A 21,571-nucleotide genomic window follows, 5' to 3' on the forward strand; every position below is an offset into this window, starting at 1 on the left:
GTTGTTAAAGCGACAAATTTATACTAAATTAGACATGGGTAGCAAGTCTAAACAAAAGAAAAAACAAGAAATCAAGACGAAGAATCATTTACCGATGCATACGAGATATTAACTCGTAAAATAATTCGGTATAACTTTCGGAATTACCTGGCATCACTTTCTTTTTCGCTCCAGAATCTCTGAGTAAATAAAAAATAACTCGCCTCGTAAACGAATCAGTTAGTCAAGGACAAAAAAAGACTCTACTGGAGAACTCATAACGACGACTCACTCCAGATCTTTTCTCTTTCAAGGGTTCGCTTTCACTCGAAGGCCGTAGACATATGTGAGCATGCACTTTCGGACGTGCGTGTTTACGTACAGCAACGAGATCGCAAGAAGGGCACGTACGGTACGGAGGACCCTCAATCGTAAGTGCAAGCAGTTAGGAGGGAAATGGCAAGGAAATACATGGGGAAGGGGAGACGACTTTTCAATAATCAAATGGAAGTCAGTCTTAAGTGAAAGAGAAAGAGAGGATGGATCATTCCCTTGATAATTGCTGAGGAAATGACGTCTTTCCGGCCGAATGCGTGGTCACTCAGATGGAATGAAATGCATAGGGCGGGTGGGTGTATTAGGTTGAGGAGGAAGCTAGCTCTTGATGGAGGAGAAGTGGATGCACAACCACTGCTAGTAGGTACTACTACACTACTTCCACTATTACACGGGGGCAATCGGTGACGGTGCGGAGTAGTTAAGGGAATAGAGACCGCATGGTAATTTCTCAGAGAAGATGAAAAGCACCGTAGTGCCTCTCTTGGGGGCGGGAGAGTGGGTTAGTGTAAGTGAATTCGATTGCCGCGCAATTAGACTTTTATCAGGGCAGAGTGAAAGGAATCGTTTATGGGATACTGTGCGAGGAGGACAAGAAATAAGTGAAAAGGACGAGTGGAACAAAAAATTATAGATGACTGTAAGTGCACTTGCGAGGAGAGGGAATATAAAAGTATTGATTCATCACAATGCCGATAGAGGCGCGGTGTGGATTGTGAATGAACAAAAGAAAAAAAATGAAATCAGTGGATCAGTAACAACACGGAATTACTAAAGAGGGAAAACAATTACCATTGGAGGTCTATCAGATTAGCAATCGTAGAAACATACCTTTAAGATATAATAATAAATAATTGGATAACACAAAATTATCAAAGTCCATTCAAGACCCTGAGTCACAATGTTTAATGAACAACAGCACGTTGGTTATGGGAACCAAAAATTAAAATATTAAAATCGAACCACAAAAAAATTCCATTTAGTGGATTTGATAGGCGTTAAATTGTAAGGAAATACTTCTAACATTGCAGTAGGATTGAATGTGATTAAAAAGTAAGAAATTTTGAGGGGAAGCTATTTTTATAATTTCAGAAATATAATTTGAAATTAGTTAAATAGTTTATAGAAAGAGAACAACTAACGAGACTAGTTACTTAACGTCAAACTGTACCACCAAAAGGTGACAGAGTTAGCTTTTGAATTATTGCATTAAAGTCAAAATTAAAACTACAAAAATAAAGGTTTCAAAAGGCGGTATTATCACGATATTATGAGACTAAAAAATCAGTTTTATGTCCAAATCCCTACATAATAGATGCGAATAGCATCAGCAGAGTCAAAGTTTTCGATGTGGTGATACGAATCAGAAGATACAGATTCAGCGACGGAAAAAACTAAAGTTATTAGAAAGTTTACAATTCGTCAAAAGAGTTCTTTCTGACATATTGTGAGATATCAATGGGAGACTTGCATGGGGATATGAGTCACCTCTGAATCATATATGTATGAGAGCGGTGACTTCCGAAAGAGCGGCAGATGAAAAGGTCATTTAAAAGAAGTGGGTAAGTATTTGCTGACATCCTGACGAGGGACAGGCGGAATATGACGGGGGCGTGGTCGGTAGGGCAGAAAATTGGTCTATTGGCAATGGGATCCTAGAGACCATGGGGAGGTCGCTGCTTTATGGGGGTGCGGCGGCCTAAAGGGAGACCGTGAATGTGTTTTCGTGAAGCCGTCTCGGACACGGATTCTCTGGGTGCATCTGTCCCTCACACCGTGCGGGAAAACTATCAGCTGTTTCCAAAGGACCCAGGGTCCGCAAAAGTATACAGAGCCCGGCTTCCCTCAATGGCTTCGACTTCACAAACACGAGGAAAAGGACGATCGATGCTTATCCTAAATGGTGCGTCCAGATGTCGAGGGAGATTATTCGGAGAGTTTTTCGTATATTGCAGTATAAGGGGGAGGGCAAGAATAAATGTGCACTTCCTCCAAAATATTATGAAAGTGAAAAAGATAAAAAGGGATAAGCCACTATTTGTTTAGCGTCCATATTCATTACAATCGAGGATGGAATAGACAGAGCTGTTCCTCCAAGTAAACAAATAAGAGCAATTGAAGCTCAGGGAATCGTGGCAAAATATCCATTTTATAAAAATATGAGAGCAAAAATTTTGATAACCGAAGTTTGAATGTACATACGTTGATAAGATGTAGCTCTTAGACCATCATCTGGTGAATGAGAATCACTTTTATACTGAAACTTCCCACTTGCGATGCATAGCATTTACGATTGCATTACATGAGGATTACATTTAATTCACCAGTAAATAACGATGAACTAATTTTGACGAAAAGCACATTTTTCCTTCAATAATAGTCACAAATGGAAAACTTGAGATAAAGGTTTCATGATCGGTTGTCAAATCCTGGAATATTTTGTTCGATTCAATTTCACTCTACCTTTATTAAATAAGTTTACAGCCACTAGGAAAACCTTGAATATCGTAAAAAATCTTTCAAATTGCCAAAATAAAGGATCAACCCTAGAGGCGAGCTTTAAGGTATCATGTAGATGTAGTTTAAATACAAACATAAGAGTATAACCTTAGACGCGATACTCAGTGGGTGGACCCTTTCTATGGAGAGGATGGATATGGGCGGTGGGGTGAGGCTCATTGTGACTGCAAATGGAAAGGGTGCATATCGGTCCTCTTCCATTATGCCACTTAATGCGACCGGAGAGGGTGAACCCAGTCGCTTCCCTTCGTCCCTCTGAATGAGAGGCTCATGGGATGCAGACGTGGGAGGGATGTGTTCGAGTGGGCATATTGGAGAGGGGCGTGGCCTGGGTGACGGTCGTAGGTCACTCGAGGAAGATTAAAAGGGAAGATGTGCGCGTTCACTTTGGTCGTTTCAGCCGCTCGTGCTGCACGGGAAAAGGAAGGCCCACGAAATGAATGTCAATGGGTTCGGTTCCTCCCGCTACTACGGACAACCCTGTTGTTACGATTTTTTTCGCCCTCGTAGATCGCACGAGGATTATGCCAAAATATCGCCCGTGAGCGGATCGAACGCAGCTACCGTATGCGTATTTTGGTCGATCCCTATGATTTGCATGCCCGGTGACTTTACTGTCATAGACAGGCGTCCATTATCTGATCACATCCACTTTGACACATCAGTCAATGGCGAGGGACCATTAACTTCCATAGGCTGCCGAAGTAGATCGAGTTGGTTGATACGGTGAAATGGAAAGGCAGAATGAGAGGGGGACGTATGCAAAAGAGGAAAGTGGTAGCTATTTATCATGACTGTGGCTAGGCATTAAAGTTCATTCAATAAATGTCACACTGTTGAGAAGAATCCAATGTAATGGTAAAATAAAATTTTTAAATCTTAGTGCAGCCCAAGTGATATTTTCATTTTGCCGGCTACTTCCCTGTTATATCAAAGATTTTCACCGCTATTACTATTTCGAAATTGAAACTGCGGCTAACTTAAGCCATTGTAGCAACAAAATCTGGAAAAATGAACACTACGTTCAAAAATTGACGTACAATAGCGAAAAATAAGAAATTTGAACTAGATATTTTTACGCTAATTTGATCACTCACACCTGAAACTTTTACCGAGAAGTCACCACGAAGGACCGAGAATGTAATTAGTTCCAACTTCAGTGTTTTCAGCACTAAAAGAACACAGCAGCTTGCCCTGATGGCCGAACTAGAATGGAAAAAATTGTTTATAGAGAAGTAAAAGGCGAAAATAATGAACTAATTAATTAAAGCACGTTAGCAACCACGCTTTGCACACGCTTCCGAGGCCAAAATTTCAAGTTAATTACTTTCCCGACCCGTTGTTGCGATCGGCTGCTCCGACAGACCGTCTCGCGTCCATGGGTCGCATGAGACCCTCGCACGAAGCGAGGAAGATAGCCTGTTTTGCGGGAGACGACCACGTGGGCGGAAAAAAAAGCGAAGCTCGAAAAGCGAGACGCGATTAATTACCTCCCGAGGTGTAAGGACCTCCAAGGTTCGGTGCAATCACCGAGAGCATGGCACTCGCACCCACTTACTCACTCACAAGCTCCCCTGCACCAATCCCACGCAAAAGGGAAGCCGCGCAAGAAAAAGGGCTCGCTTGGCTAACTGCGATCACACCTGTGCGACCACCCACTGACTGTCTCCAACTGCGACCTTCTATATGCTTCCATTTTATCCTTTATCCCCTATCCTTCACCCTGAATTTTCTCAAGTTTCCCAGTAGAATCCCAGGCTCTATACTACGCCCACGAATCTAACATGCGCAGCAGGCTTAATTAATGGTATGGTGAGTGTAAAAGATAGCCCTAGAATTGTTGTGAAATACATCTGCTCTGCATGTACCGAAATGAAGCAATGAATGGGTATAGATGTGAACAGAGTGCAAACTTAGCGGGGAGGGAATGCAAACGACCGTGTAAGAGGGACGGATTTGGGGTAAAGGGGAGGAAAAGGAAGAGAAAGCGGCTCACAAGTAGAATTTAGTGAAGAGGCCTAGACGGAAATGTAAGGTATTCTATCTAAATTTGAGGGTATGTTAGTATGATCTATATATTGCTCTATGTCAACGTACTCTAAGTAATACGATATCTATGATGTCTATGGTATATACAGTACCGGAAATCCTAAATGCCCTAGTGCTATCACTCATAATGGACTAACCCCTAAACTAAATTCATGAGAGGTGAGGCAATGCGGGTTACGTAATAGAGGGCTTTTATAGTGGTAGATGTCCGTCATGAAAGTGACTGACATCCACTACTGATCAATCAATCGATTACTCACGATATTACAGAAGAGCGCAAAAAGCACGTATCATCATCAGTGAATTATGTTACATACTCAAGTTTCTCAAGTTTCCCAGTAGAATCCCAGTCCATCTCCTACGCCCGCAAATCAAACATGCGCACAGCAGGTTTAATTAAAGGTATGGTGAGTGTAAAAGATGGCCCGACTTTTTTTTTTTAAGATTGCCGCATGGGCCAAAATTGCGGGCCCTAAATATATAATTTTTACCCAGGCCATGGAAAACTACCCGGATAAATATCAAGTAATAAATACAGTACCCACACGATATTTTTTCATCCCACATCTTTCCTCTACACCCGCATCTACAATACAATCACCTTGCGTCTCCCACGCGCGCACTTCCATCAATTAATGGCTGAGAGAGTTGAAGAGGTGGCCCGAGACTCCGAGGCGATTTGAGCGCGTAGGTGGGCAAGGTGGAGAAGCAATGAGAATAGCCCTTTCTTCTTCCTCCACTTGGAGAAAAGGGACTTGAGGCATAGAGATGCGCTGACAATGAATGATGAGTGGAAAAATAAAGATGAAATCTGAACCCCACACATTTTCCCATGGGAATATTACAGTTAAATCCAACATTGCTGTGGGAAATTATTTAATCAACTATCAGACGATATTAGTAAAAATTGAAAACTTATCCTTCACTGTTGTAAAATGATGGTTTGAGAGCAACAGAAAAAATAAAAATTAACACCGAAGCAAGAACATATATTGGGTTGAAAACTATATCGACGAGAACAACTTTTTAAGCTTGTTGTAGGCCAGCGATTAAATAAGTTCAACAGATTCAGGCTTCAATTGGTGGAAGTTAGACATATTTAAGTAAATGAAAGGTCGTAGCACTTTTCCACAAGAATTTTTAATGCGTACAACGCGTTTCGGCTCACTGAGCCATCATCTGGTACAAGACTTGTACCAGATGATGGCTCAGTGAGCCGAAACGCGTTGTACGCATTAAAAATTCTTGTGGAAAAGTGCTACGACCTTTCATTTACTTAAACAGCGATTAAATACTTAAAGAATCAACTTAAGAGGGGTGAGAATTAAAATACAGCCAAACATTTATCATTTTACAATTGAACAAAAGTATCCAAAGGTACTAGGAGCAAAAACATAGCATATTCCCTTTGTATTTTCAGTATCTGTTTTGATTTGGCAATCTGAGTTATGGGGAGAACGTTATCGATTAACAAATCAAGCAAATAAATTGTTCATCACCTCCACCGCAAATCGAGACCTGATTGCAAAATTATTGACACACTCTTCAGGGTATTTCGAATGAAACACAGTTTCGTAAACCAGGTGATTTCACTGTTTTGTTGGAATAAGAAAAGAGGGGCCACACGAAACGTGCCTCCTTTTATATTACTCGGGTATCGGTCTGAATAATGAAGACGAGAAGTGGGCATGTGGAGCGAAAGTTTCGCCATCTGCCGCACACTCTCACCCTCCGCGCTCCACCTGCCGCCAATAACTGCGATTTCGGCACCGGGACCAAGGTTGGGGAGTTCAGCCGCCCTACCTCGAACTTTGATAAGGCGATTCTTTGGCTGCGACCCACCAAGCCGGCAGATGCGTGAGAGCATTGTGCGTGAAGAGGCAAGATCTGAGGAGGTGGGGACAGAGATGTCGTCGAAACAGGGTCGGTTCTGCGGTTTACCGCCGAGGTTTGGCACATTTGGTGAGCAGAAAATGAGATAGACTGTTTCGAGAAAGACAACACCTATCGATAAGAAAGCGAGGAAGAAGAAAGAATATGAGATGTGTAGAGAAGTAGGCTGAGGGATGAAAACCAAAGACATGGTGCGCGTGAGACGATGGTCAGGGAAAGGATCAAGGGATTCAAATCCCTCAAAAATGTTTGGCTGTTTCAAAAAAGCTTGTGCTGTAGATACTTAAAATATCAATTGGTAGAGTTTTTCACACGAGGCATTTTATTTTTAATTATATTTAAGCTATATCGGTAGAAAATTAAATCACCTATTGAATCCGATGGCTAAAACCTTTAAAAATCTTATAAGATCTGGAATTCAACCAGTGAAAAAATTGGACTTCGCAGAAATCACTTATTTAGGTTACGGAAACTGTTATGCTCTTTAATTTTGCAAAGGGAAATACTACTTTTAAGGGAAAAACATCCACCCGCAGAGATACAACGGGTATAAAATGAATGAAAAAAAGTGGACAGCAGGGAGTAACGCCCTCCTGTCAGCAGCGGCCAACGTAGTCGGCTCAACTTGACCCAGAACAATCGCCTCCGCGGAACGGAAGCGGAGAAAAGCAGAAGAAGTGGGAGTTAATGAGCGCCACTTGAAGGACTCGACTTGAGGCGGGTGGGAAGAGTGGGCAGTGCACGCAAGTACCGTTCGAAGGGCACATTATTCTCCTATTATCCTCCCCCGCACCCACCACTTTCATTCAATCCAACCCCCGCCCCTCCTCCCATCTCGAGTGAACGACTGCACGCCGAGCGCGAATTCTTCCCCGGCTATGATTGAAGCGTGCATTCGCTACTTGATCGTCGCTAGTTTTTTCCTCTTTCCAAACCTCAAGGGTAAATATACATATAAAAGAGCACTGGATGTCGCGGTTCAGTAACCAAAACCTGACGCCAACAATGAAACCCCAAATTTAAGTAATATTTTGAGAAACGGAAAAAGTTAGCATGAAAAATACTCGAAAATAGATTCCATTTAAATCCAGATACCTCTTCCAATTTACAGCGAGATTTAATGTAATATAAATAAAATTTACAATTCAAGCAAAGGACTTGTAACGAACACATTCGACGGAGTCAGCAAAGTCATCTGAAGGTACCAGATGTGCTAACAAATGTGGAGGAAGGATAACCAAGAAGTGCAAGACATGGTGGGCGAGGAGAGGAAACTGATAGAGTAGATACATAGGAGATAGAAGGCTTGGATAGAGTGAGTACATAGAACGGAGGGGACGTAAAAATCCATGAAAGAGGAATGAATGCTTGGAAACAAGGTAGAGGAAGGAAGGGAATAGCATGACAATTAAAGGGAATGAGATTGGATTGTGGATTGAACAGGGGATTCGAATTTGGGACAGCGCAGATTAGCTCACAAAATGCTCCCGGTATACCTACCATGACCAGTAAAATACTTTAATAATAACTCACCGTTGGTGGCCACGGGGTATTTGGTCACCCCCTCCGGCAGGGCGATGGGCGCCCTCTTCCCTCCCTTCGCCACCAGCTCCATGCTCACTTTGATTTCCTCATCGGCGCACACATCGTCTGCATCACTGTCTATATGAGGGATCGAACCCTCGAAGCAGAACATGTTGGCGGCGTGGATGACAGGCGTCGCCACCGCAGATGACGCCACCGACGCCCTACCAATCGTGCTGCCCACCTCCGTGTCCTCGCCGTCCGACGACTCCTCGGCGTCGCCGTCTTCGTCGTCGCGCATTGCGGCGCCGCGGTCGCAGCACGCGGGGTCCGGCAGGCACGGGAGCAGGCAGTGCCTGCAGGGGAAGGCCAGATCCTCCAGTGGGATTCTCTCGACGGCCCTTTCGACGGACACGAGGAGGCTCTGCAGGAGGCAGGCCAAGCCCTCCTCAGAGTCGGCGCGCCGCGCGACGGCCGCCTCCATGGCGACGGGCGACGCCAGCGTCTCGGCGAGGTCCGCGTCGGATGGCAGGGGGACGCTTATTGGGGCGGGCCGGCCCGCCGCCTTCCACACGAGGGCCACTTCGACCCCGGGGGGGGCCGAGGCCCCTTCCCGACGGGTGCGGACGCAGAGGTAGCAGTCGTGGCGGCGCAGCAGGGACGGGTCTAGCTCCCCGAGGCGCAGGCACAGCACGCCGCGGCCCACTGACAGCGGCCAACCGCGAGGGCAGACGGCGTCAGATCCAATCTATGGAATAACAGAGGATAAAAAATAGATTAATTATTTAACTCCAAAAAATGCCATGCATAACAAGTAATGATTTCAAGTTTCATACAGGGGACAGTAGTGGAACAAATAAACCAATATAAATTTCCCGCGATAAATTCTCCACTGATTTTTTGTAGACAAACACCACCAAAATGATATTATTTGGACGACATCACATGCGACATTGAAGGTATCATGAGTTTACTTCTCCACCACCTGTGGAATTCATGAATTTGTTCCGCAGATCGTACGAGTACCAAAGATCCATGGTTTAGATAGTGTGGCGATCGCAAAATCCGATGAAATATCGCTAAAATGTGGCATTAAACGCTGTTATTAAAATTTATGTCTGGAGCGCAAATCACCTCGTATGTAAGTAGTCGTCGCGTGCTTTCCTAATTTAAAAGTTAATTTATGTGAAGTGCGTCCTCAATGTCTTCATCAAACATTAATAGCAAGGATAGCTCTGAGAGAAAATCTGCTCATTCATTGAATCTCATTTCCTAATAATGCGTGACGTATAAGAAAATGCAACATGATCTTTTGTATTGGATTAGCATTCATTCCGAAAGAAATGGTAGTCATAAGAATGCATCACGTACTAGTGATGCAAGTCATTCGACCCGGCAGATGAATAGCGGGGATGAATTGGAAGTGTGTCAAGCTGATGGATGCAAGAGACAGGAAAGAGGTTGTCAGTGACGAAAAATGCCAGAGGACAGAAACCACGAGTGAGAGGAAGAGTGCACGATTCATTACAACCCAGGATTAAACGGTAAGGAAGCAATGTAATAATGTAGGGTAATGGCATACCGTGATCTTAACACCAGTTCCACTTCAGGCACTAACGTTCAGCCTTGCTGAGCTATTATACGATATTATGGAGATGTACTCCTATTGATACGATGTCTGACCGCTCCACAAGTTGTAACGAACTAACGTGAAACGAACTTAGCCATCGAAAAAAGTCAACCATAAGCCCCTTTAAAGTATAATAGTATGAGATACGGAGAGCCCAGCTCCACGCTTTTTAATATCTCCAAAATATTGACAACCCTGGAATCAGACTGCGTTAGTTCATGTTGGGTTTTAAACCCAGCGTCTATATAAATAAAATAAATATATAAGCAGTTATAGAGACAACATTTTGTTAGTGGAAACAATATTAACCACGTTTACAGAGTAGAGCACTCATATTCAAACCAGGTTTTGCATTTAAGTATGAGTTGTAGCGGTATATTATGATTTCTAGACCGAAAATATCTGCATGAACCTTTTTTCCATCACCGCAAGCATAGAATAGCTCATATTAATTGTAAAATTGCTTTTATAAAATGTAAGCTGTTTTGATTGCATTTTTCTCGAAAAAACTAAAACGTTTAACTGCAACTGACGAGGTGAATATTTAAAAATAATAAAAAACCACAGCATGGTATTTTTAAATACAGCAATAATTTTGGCACACTTGACCGTTAAACATGACGTTGGATGCGTCGGGTGCCATGAATGCGCGTACCACGAATATTTTAACGCCCTTTGTCCAAATGTATAACTATACACGGAGTTAAAGGCATCGAGACGCCCCTTTCACACCCCTATCTCACCCTTTCCACCATCGTATTTGTCCCATCCCCTCAATCCCTTGATCTGCAGACGCAAATACGCCCATTTGAATAATCAACAACTAGGTTTAGCACGGGACACTGGTCCTCCCGCGGCGAGGTATTAAAAACCTAAACGCCTCTGAGGGCCATCCAATCTGGAACATAAAAGGCCATTCTCCCGTGGGGGACCACACGCAAGCGGGGATAATGATGAGAAACTATAACGTATGCGTAGATATTTCACGCTCGACCGTAAATTTTGGCGCAGCGGGCAGCCGGACACGCGTGATTGCTATTTTTCCGGTGCGGGAAATTTAATGAAATTACTGCGCAAGGTCATTCAATTCGAGATGAAAGGGAAAGTAAATGAGATGTTTCGTGCCTGCGAGTTGCGGGTGAACTGTCGTAGGCGGACAAATTGATACTCTTTTGAGTATGACAAAAGGAGTAAAATAAATAACGAAAAATTGTCGACCTCTGTGGCAGAGGAGTAAAGTCCTCGATCGCTGAACAAGTGATCGTAGGTTCGAGTCCCCTGAATAGGTTGCCTCTATCCTGGGCTTGGTTGTTCGTTCACGTGCAATTGTTAAAATGTTAAAAATCCCAGAAGTAAAAGGCCAATGTGCTGGTTTCGGTTTCGTGGGAATAAAAAATAATAATATCGACACAAAGTCATAACAAGTGACAAATAAGTACTTATTATTCCCCAATTTTTGTATGCAATACACCTCAAACCAACTTAAAAACAGCGAGATGTAAAATACACCAAGAGTCGCGTTAGTGAAAAATACCCAGGATAATTGAATAGCCACGAAACATAAGTGATCTTATTCATAAGGAGTTAGTATGAGTGTGACTTTCAAAAGGAGTTTTGTTCTAACAGATTTTTATTATTGGTTGGAATGCAATATCCTGAAACCGTTAGTGCTGATATCGTTATGCTTTCGATGCAGAAAAAATAGAAAATAATTATATCTAAATACAACGTCCTGGAATCATCCTCTCTTTCCTCGGAGAAATCGCGAAGAGCATGTCTCCAAGTCAACAAATTTATAAATCAACTTTTACAGGGAAAAATTACAATTCCTGACGGGACGGCACATGCCCACCAACTCCGAGAGGGCTACATCCATTTGTGCAGTGGGGCGTCTGCGCTCGTTTGCCGCTTCGGTCAGGCGGATGAGGCATTGCCCTGCGAGGGGGGGTAATTAAACAGCCGGCCGCATAAAAGATTCTGGTGGTCGGTGATGACTGGGCGAGGGAAGGGGACTGGTCGGTCGGACGATACTCTAATGCCCACACGATTTTAATTCTCTCCAACGCCGTGGCCGTACATCACCACCCGGGCCACCGGTTCCAACTCATCCTTTCCCCGTGCACGCGAATTCAATAAGGGGAAAAGAAACCGAAGAACGAGGCATGGATTTCCGCTGAAGGTGTTTTTAATATGGGAGTGTTTTTCGTCGGCCGTAAATCTCTTTTCCTCTCCCCGATAAAAAGGATTGAAGGCCCCTCTGAGAGTTCACCGGGGAGACGGAGCGGCGTGTAGCAAGCAATACTTGTACCGTGCGTCCCAACCCTCCTCTCATCCTTGATGCATTGCCCCGTACAAAGCTCCGTTTGAACGTCCTGCGATGCATTATAAGAACGCGTGGGAAAAGAACAAGTATGCACATCACCGTGTGATATCGACATCATATGACCCCGCGATGCGGCACACGGGTTACGTGAGTGTGTCAAAGCGCGGAATGCCGGCATGATACTCCTGCGGCATGAATAGTGGGGTATCACAATATTTGATATCACATGATTACTATCACTATGCTATAATAAATAATTTATTAATATGTACATATAATTTAATCAGTTCTTACAAACTGAATTTAATTAGTTTTTATATTAGTATCAAACACTTCTTAAGTGCGGTCGTGGGTATCGATAACTTGTGAACATCAATATTCACCTTTGCCAGTGCAGAGATTGACATGTTGCTAATGATGGATGAAGAATTCAAATGCCGAGAATTCCATTTAAATCAACTGAAAACCAACATAAGATTTGTTTTATACCACTGATATTGCCGTCTACTCAAGATAAATTTCAATTTACACTGAGGTAATCGTAATAAAAATCAGAGCATCAGAAAAATTCCAAGAGTATCATTATTTAGTACTTAATAAATTCATTCACGGTGTTCTAATTGCATACCTACTCGTATCGGGCCATTCTAAGCACACATACTTCGCTGTTGCAAGAAAAAAGCAACGCTAAAATTATTTATTCCTCGAAAGCATGGTATAGATGATAGATTTCGAGGAGGATAACTAAATATCAAAAATTTAGATGGCGTGCAGAAACGATATAAATGAAGAAAGATCTGAGGTTTTCCCGGCGTATGATGTTGTTGAAGTTATTTCGGGTTTCGCACCGGATAAGGTTCTCCATCTCTGCCGACGTTTCGATGGTCGTGTCGTCCATCGTCATCAGGGCCTTGTATATAAATGGGCTATACATACGATCAGGGGCGCAGCTAGGAATTAAGGCTGGGGGGGGGGGTTTAGGTGCAACTAATACGGGGTGTGTGGGGAATAGAATACCCACCAGGATTAGCGGTAGGTGAGAGTTCAATAAATTGCGGAATTTTAAGATAAATAGTTCTAAATGGCGAGTTTTACGGATTTATGAGGGATATTTTATTAATCTTTACACTATTCTATTAGTAATATCAATTCAATTAAGTAAAATGGATTAAACTTAAAAACTTTTCAAGCTCTGGGGGGGGGGTTTATCCCCCAAAACCCCCCCCCCCTCGCTGGGCCATGCATACGAAAATGTGCTGCGTATTAACTTCACGCTTTCTAAGGGAGGGCAATTTAATTCCCGGACCTCAGAAGCTTCCGGACTACGATTCTCAGATAAAACGGTAGACAGGTGCCATCTGCTCCTGACAACGTACGCTCACCTGCAGTCCTTCAAAGAGTCACTCCACGCATCGGAGACGGGCGTGAATAATGACGTATTGGTCGCGAGGGGGAAATTTCTTCTGAATCGCCACCATCCCGACAGACTCAATTCCGCAGACGTCAGTAAATCAAAAAGAGCGGTCGCAGTGAATCACATCAATCCGCTCTCTTCTTATTGCTTCGCGGTGGCGGTCAGGTTAAAGCGCTGAGCTCGATGCATTCCCGATGGAGGGTACCACGGTCGTTGAGGGGGTTTGAATGCTAGGGGAAGCGGCGGGTATGCGCAGCCAGTAAAGGAGGCAGAGGTGCTTCGAAGGCGCCATGGGAGGGTGGTGAGATGGCGGAGTCAAAGGCTACAGGGAGTCGTTTCTTCTCATCCCATTCACGTTTGGATAGAAAAGCTCCGGGGAACATTCGCAGCGCAGGCAGTCAACCTCTTTTGTTCTCCCCAAGTCGTAAATTCGACTACGGTGCATGATAAAAAAGTTCTAATATTGCCTTCTCCGCTTGAGGTGAGGGAAGATCGAGTAGGGTGAGTAAGCACGAGGCTATTGGCACCGTAAGCTACCGGATAAGTTCCGTGCCCGATTCTCCTCGCGATTTTTTCATCCTATTCCCGTTTCCCTGAAGGGTGCGATATCGACCTTTTACGAATAAAGTGGAGGAATTAAAGAATGGTAGAGAGATTTTTAAAGTTCAAACCGTATATTGGAAGAGAAATACAGAGACCTTGACGATTGAAAAGTTAAGCTACTGTAACATGTAAACTATAACACCAGATTCAAAGCCTGTACTGAAGCCCCATATATATGGGTCATATACATGAAATACCCTGGGGAGTCCTTATCAATATTTATCACCCATACGAACGAATCATGGAAACATACATGGAATCTGTTAAGAATATGCTTAAATATAAATATGCTCATACACGGAATAAATAAATGGAATTATATTTATAGATACCATAAGATTTTTTCACTGTCCAAAACAACTGAGAGATCGCATCAGTTAAAAGTTGGCCTATTCCATAACACCCACAGATGAATCCGAAATATACCAGCATGGAAATTGATATGTATATTCCTTGGAAAATTGAGAGAAATACGACATGTTTATTGACTCGGATGGCTACATTGCAAGTCTAGCGCAGCACCATAGTGCAGAAGGTGTATGGCAATTGGAGTTTCATAGATTGGATATCTTGCGAACAGTAAGTTGGCGAAGTTGTCTCACAGAGATGGAGGGTCAAATAATAACAATGATGGTTAGGAGTCAGGATATGCAATATCCTGTCTCCTAACCATCATTGTTAAGATTAAGATTGAGGTACCTAAGTCAGTGTCCTAAGTCTATGAAGATGGAACCAGAATACGGAAGGAAGATGAGTGTGCTGACGGAGGAGGGGGAGGCTGAGGAAACGCAGGAATGGAAGGGAGACGGAACTCAATCCCAGATGGGGAGAAACCGCAAAACTCGGGGCTTTGCTGTGGGGAGTATGTTTGAGGGAGAGATTCAAGGGGAACCGGAGGAAATAAAAAAGAAACAAAACACGAACGATGAACAAGCAATATTGCGATGCCCACCGAATCCAACCAGCTACTCCGCATGATACATCGCCGACAGTCCTTCTCTCGGTTCTTCAAAAGCTAACATCGCCGCCGAAAAAAAAAATAATGACAAGCCGGTGATTTAGCGGCGGGTCGAGCTTCGAAATAACGCGCGCGGGGAGACACGGATTTCCTGTATACATACGCGGGTCCGACTGGACCGAGCGACTACCGAAATCCCTCCCGCAACAAGCAGGGGGGACATTTTTATTGCCTTCCCCGGAGATTCAGTGATTCGATCAAAGCGACATCCGAGTGTACTCACCCGCGACCGTAAAAGGGCCCAAAGTGTACGGGGGAGGTTGAGGAACAGCAAACCGAGTGAGGAAAATTGAATTAAAAGTAGTTTCCGAAAAAAGCTGAACTAATGGCCTTGAAAACCTTCCTTAAAACCTAAATCAGCCATCCCTTGACACCGTCAGCTTCATCCCTTTTATTCAGCTAAGGACGCGCTTTTAGGGGATGTAAAATTTCCGACAAAGAGGATTAGTGAAGGTATAGCTACGATACAGTTAAATGCAAAAGACGCAAGATAAGTATCCGAGAAAAAATACTTGAAGATTACGATCAATTGATGGAAGACGTCAGTATAACACGACTTGGATACGATAAATATAATTAGCTATATTCGAACTTGCAGTAGGACACCTTGAGCATGTTAAGACCTATCACTATAGAACAGTCTCGTTAAAGAAAAGGAACGATTAGAAGTAAGAAATCTAGGAATTTTTTTGGACTTAATTATATATATTAAAATAAAAGCTAGTTTGGACTTAATAATAAATAACGAGTCTATACTATTTTTAACTTCAAAAGCCTCCTATAATTCTAATCATGCACAACGCCTTCTTAATCTTCCTCTCCTTATAGCATGCGGATACGTTTCCCACGAAACCGCTTAAGGGTCCCGTTGAGATCGAGGATGTTCATTACCAGAATGTTTTTTTTAAGCAAACACCCCGTGGGGGAGAAGGAGGGACCGAAACGCTTGCGTAAGAACCCGGGACAGGGAATTGGCAATAAAATTTTGACGCATGGCCACGGTGTGGATAGAAGATAGAGGGTGGTATACGTATAACACGGTGCGTGGGGATGATCTGATTATCTCCGTCGAAATCCCTTTGGGGGGAACGGTGGTGGCAGAAGTGGTTCCTCTTATTTCCCGGACCTGTGTGACTAGGTCCCTTTTGTGGGTCGTCCCAAATATTCGGGTCGCTACTTCTTACTCCTTCGCCGGCGGATGGGATGAAAAGGGGGTATGGGGGAAAGAAAACGGACGGTGATTGGTGGAGGTCCATGAGAGGAGTAGTGGAGAGGTGGGGGGTCACAGGGAAAGGGAGGGGGGGGGGAGAATGGTGAATAGAACGGAATGAAAGACGGATGGCTATGAGGAGGATGGGTTCGGGAGTAGGAAGTGAAAGAGTTTGTAATAACACCGTGAATTATGGGAAAGGGCGGGGGCTCGGGGGACAAACAAACCTCGGGTGGTGATTAAAAGCAAGAGGGAATAATAAATATCTAGAGGAGGCCTTGGGGAAGGGAGGGAGGGTGGCAGTCGGAAGGGCTTTGGGATATTCGATCGATCGGGGGGGTCAGGGGGGAGGATGGTCCAACGGGACTTGGCGTGACAACGGAGGAGAGAATGGCGAATCGGGAGGAAATTCAAATTATAGGATATGAAAAGACGGGAAAAAGTGATGAGGAAGCAAAGCGAAGAGTATCGAGAACTGCGAAGGTTCCGTGGGTTCGATTTCGACGCCCGCGCGCGGGTACTGGGCGACATGAAGACCAGCCGCCACCGCCGTCGCAGCGACGGTGACTTCGACTCACGGGAGCACCGCGTAAGCCTGCTCCGAAAGGCACGATGGCCCAAAGTCGAAGCCCTCGAAAATTTTTCACGAAATTGCTGTTCGAAGACTCAACAACTGAAGAGCCCACAGTGCGCTGAGCAGTCAAAAAGGATGACTAAGATGGCCAAGATCTGTTTACGATGCGCTTCCAACGGGTCAGGAACTGCATTTCTCCCGCAGTTGCGGCTGCAATAGCGTAGTATATGACGCGGAGGCAAGCCCGCACAGCTTTCACAACAGAGTTTCAACTGCAAACATGAAATCTCACAAAAAAAAAGTTATTCACAGAAAATAAAACAGCAGAGATGGAATACCTGCATAGAATGCCTATATTAAACTTTAATTTTATATCAGAAAAATTGCGAAAGGAACAGTTCTCGTCCCGATATAATTTCGTTGGTCGTCATTGTAATGTGACAGTAAAGCATTGGAAATGATAAGAATTCCGAGGTCTACCAAAAAAAATGGATGAATAAGAACTACACTGCGGTTGAAATTACTCTAGGTATCATAATCCAGATTCAAATGTAGCCAATTTAAGAGATTATTCCGGCGTTTTCCATTAATTATGTATTGATAGGAGAGAATATTATTTAAGTAATCTCTTTTTCTTGGATACTTATTATTTAAAGCAAAAAGGAAAAATTAAATACTTATATCTATGTGCTTCACAAAATTAGTGGAAAAATTAATAAATCAATGAATATTTTACACAAAGAAAGATAACAAATTGAATCCATAAACTTCTTCTCATGATTTTATATTATTTTTTTCCGGATCAGAAAAGCCCAAAGTACGTAGCAGAAAAGTAGGATGAGAAGCTGGGCCACTGCAAACGAAAACATAAACTCAGGCGCGCCTCTGGTTCAAGAGATGCATCGATAAGCAAGGCGGCTAGTTGGGAAACCGGGAGAAATGAACCGAAAGCTGGAGAATCCCCGAACAAACAGGAATGATGACACTGTGGGTCTCTCTCCTCGGCTAGCCATAAATCCCTTCGGCACGAATCCCCTTTTCTCTTTACAGGCGGACAAGTAGAATTTTTAATAATAAAAGTGGGCGTTCTAGGACCCTAGTCCCTTGGTTGACGAGCGGCCGGGGGGAATAGAGGGGGTGTGGCGAAGGGGGTCAGAGGAAGTAGAGGAGATGAAGGGATACGGGGGTCGCAGCAATGGGAGCGGCTGTTGACCCTGTTTTTACGGCCGGGGTCAAACTATTCATTGATCCGGCACTTGCAAGCCTTGCATCCGCAACGCACTGCCGGTATCCATTCATTCATATTCGCTCTTTTTATATGGCACGTGTGTAACACTTCAGGCCTTTTACGTGAGGTATGGGACTAAAGCCTCCCGGCATGGCCACGCCACTTTGACAGAACATTAAAAAATATCACTTTTGTTTAACAGAAATGCTTACATAAGCACGAAATATTTCACTCATACTTGGTCGTAAGATATTCTATAAAATTCCTATATTATGGTAAGTTCTTGGCTGGTTAATATCATGGCAGACAACATAGAAACTGGTGGCTGAGCAATTACTTGGTGTAGGCTATCTACTCTTTAATAAATTCTACGCTGTAATCGAGGTTTTTGAAACATAACTCTGAAATAAAAGTTAATTGAGCGGCGATCGAGTCCTTTGTCCCTCCTTATCATTTTCAAAGACGAAGGTAAATTTGCGGTTTTTACATCGAATTCGCTGATGCTTTATTGCAATAAAATCAATCGTTTCGCTACCACGCTCTGCTGTATCGGCACGAGGCTGTCGAGGCTTGCTCAGTTAGAACATCACAGAACTACCACCATCCATCATTAATCGTCATCTTAGATATTTGTATACAGAGAGAGCATTAGACAATTGGGATTGATAGAAGTTTCTGTAATGCCACCAACAGTAATAACGCAATTCCGAGAGGGGTTTTCGTCTCATTCCAACTTTTGGTTTGATTCGAAGAATAAAGCACGGCTCTACTCTTTATTAACCCAATGACTAAGGGAAAATTGAAATAGCCTATTGTAAGCCACCACTGGGATACGAATTTGGGTCGTTTTCGTGGGCAACCAGGTCTCCGAACAACAGCAGCAATTTGACCCCAACCGAATGCTATTCCTAATACCGCAGGGGACTAGACCCACTCCGGTTCCGTGGTTCATCTCTCTGACGGCTGTCCGAGCAAATGCTTCCTCCGCCCACGTCCTACAAAATGTTACCGATCATTCGGTCTCGTATATTCCAATTAACATGTATATAGAAGTGGCCCTTGAGTCATAACGGCTTGAATTCCACTCCTTCCTCCGCGACGTTATCCCTATAACCTCTCTTCCTGTAGCTATAGTGCTAAGATGATAGCGGAACGCCGGGGAAAAAAGTAACGCTGATCTCAAAATCATTGGATTTAACAGCACTCATATGACCAAAATAGTTTCATTTCCTTCTCTTAGCGACTGAATAGAAAATATTAAGAACCTCTAAGAAAACGCAAAAACGTATTCAAAATGCAAAAGAATAGGCAACATTTCAGGCGAAAAAATGAAAAATGACCTCGATAAATGTTATTTTAAATAGAATTTTAATTAATACCCTTCGCTTTCTTAGTGCCAGAGGAAATGATGATAGCTCTTAGCCATGTATCCAGAATTACCTATAAAAGGATTCGCGTAAAAAAGCGAAAAGGCACGCGGGAAATACATAGAGCTCGTAACGAACTAAGAGGCCATTTTGTGATCATATAAGGAAACCGGATTTTTAACGACGAGATTCCAAGTAAAGCGATGTGTAGAATGGCCCTACTTTTTGGCGATATTTCTGACCGTTCATCCGTCAAAATCCGGCACGAGCGGGAAGTGGAGATGAGGGCGATGGTGGGTGGCATTTTAAAGCAGGTGCAATAAAGAGCCATAAAATCCAAAAGGGGGTTGCCGCATAAATACGTTTCCGCCTTGCGGAAAAGAGTCGCTTCCAGGGTAGAGTCGAAAGCTCTCGACATGAAATGGCGGGGACTGTGTCATGGTCATATCCACTAATTTTACAAAAGAGGATCTTCAAGTCGGCCTCTTAATGTGATGTCACCCACCGCGCATTGAAATGAGTTTACAAAAGTCGCCACTCGTGTCACTGACGGACAAATTGATCCGAGTTTCACGGGGAAATAAGGCACAATTAGGGGTATTAAACGAAATGTATACACATTTTGACCTGTTATATCAAATTCATTACTTTTCAACGTAATTTTCTCGCATTTTCAAACATTATACTGCAAAATATTGGAAAAAATGGATGGGATTGCACAGATAACCGCGCTGCGGATATTTTCGAAAAACGATTAATATTCAACCGAAATGGCAACAAAAATAAGCCTTGTATAGGATGGAATTGAACCTCCTCTATGTAATCCCAATGGGAATATCGCTAAAACAAAAATAATAGCACCCAGAAAGAATTAGAGTTGAGCACCGTATTAATGCAGGAAAGATGGACATCACCATCCGTTTAAAGAGATACGATTTAAAAATTAGCCGCACTTGGAGAATGAAGTGGGTGGTCATAAAACAAATCATGAAGTGAACTGAAAATGTATGGAGTGAGGTCGGATTGATTTGCCATTGTAAATTTTCACGGGGTTGGGTGAGTTTTCGTTTAAGTAAGTCGAAGGATAAAGTACAGTTCTCTTCCCTAATAACTCTTTTTCCACGGGAAAATGGAAATATCCGATTGAAAAAATGTGTAGAGGTATATCGCAACCAATGAATCGATGCTCTGCTCGTGCATCGTTTAAGAGCAAAGAAATATAGCGAATGAAGTATCGAAACTGTAGCCACAGTGGGAGACTTGAAAAAGAGATTTCAAGAATAATTACGGCAAAATTTGTCCCGGAGAAATAACAATTTTATTTTCAAGCAAACACCCATTTTAAATGGATACATTTTGCAGTGGAATGTTTAGGAAATTCTTAAGTGGACTCGTTCGTCACTCCCGCCCGATCGGTTCGTGACGAGTCACTTTTTTTTTTTTTACAAACAATGCTATAATTTTGAAAATTTCATAGCATATAAAGTTAGAATTTTGGACCGGGTCAGAATTTGCCTATTTCCTGTAATATAAAATGTTTACATTTGCCATGCAAAAAAATGTTGATGCAAGCTTAATTTACACCCAGAGAATTACAAGATGACAACTGAAGCTTTAAACGAGTTTTTCGACACGAAAGGAAGACAAAATACGACCGGTCGGGGAGGAGTGATGAATCCTCATGAAGAGGAAACTCCGAAAATTTATATTGGCCATAGAAGAGGAAAATAAGCAGTAAGCAGTACCAAATGAGGACGAGGAAATGGAGAATAGGAGGAAATAGAAGAAGAGTGGTAATAAGTAGTGTCACACGAGGGGCGGTACGAACATGGGCCATTCTTAAAATAAGATGGAAATATTGTAGTAATCAGTACGAAATGGGGACGAGGAAAGAGAAAATAGG

At 43.1% G+C, this 21,571-nt stretch overlaps 1 protein-coding gene across 3 annotated transcripts in view; it reads right to left on the minus strand.

Moving 5' to 3' along the window:
• Positions 1–21,571, minus strand: part of LOC124162954 (puratrophin-1) — a 1,076,650-nt gene that overhangs the window by 246,649 nt on the left and 808,430 nt on the right. For all 3 annotated transcript variants that reach the window (XM_046539729.1, XM_046539737.1, XM_046539745.1), the window contains one exon: positions 8,311–9,049. In XM_046539729.1, coding sequence (XP_046395685.1) covers positions 8,311–9,049 — 739 coding nt within the window. The remainder of the gene's footprint in view (positions 1–8,310; positions 9,050–21,571) is intronic.

Source organism: Ischnura elegans, chromosome 1 (genome assembly GCF_921293095.1).
Source record: "Ischnura elegans chromosome 1, ioIscEleg1.1, whole genome shotgun sequence".
NCBI classification, from domain to species: domain Eukaryota; kingdom Metazoa; phylum Arthropoda; class Insecta; order Odonata; family Coenagrionidae; genus Ischnura; species Ischnura elegans.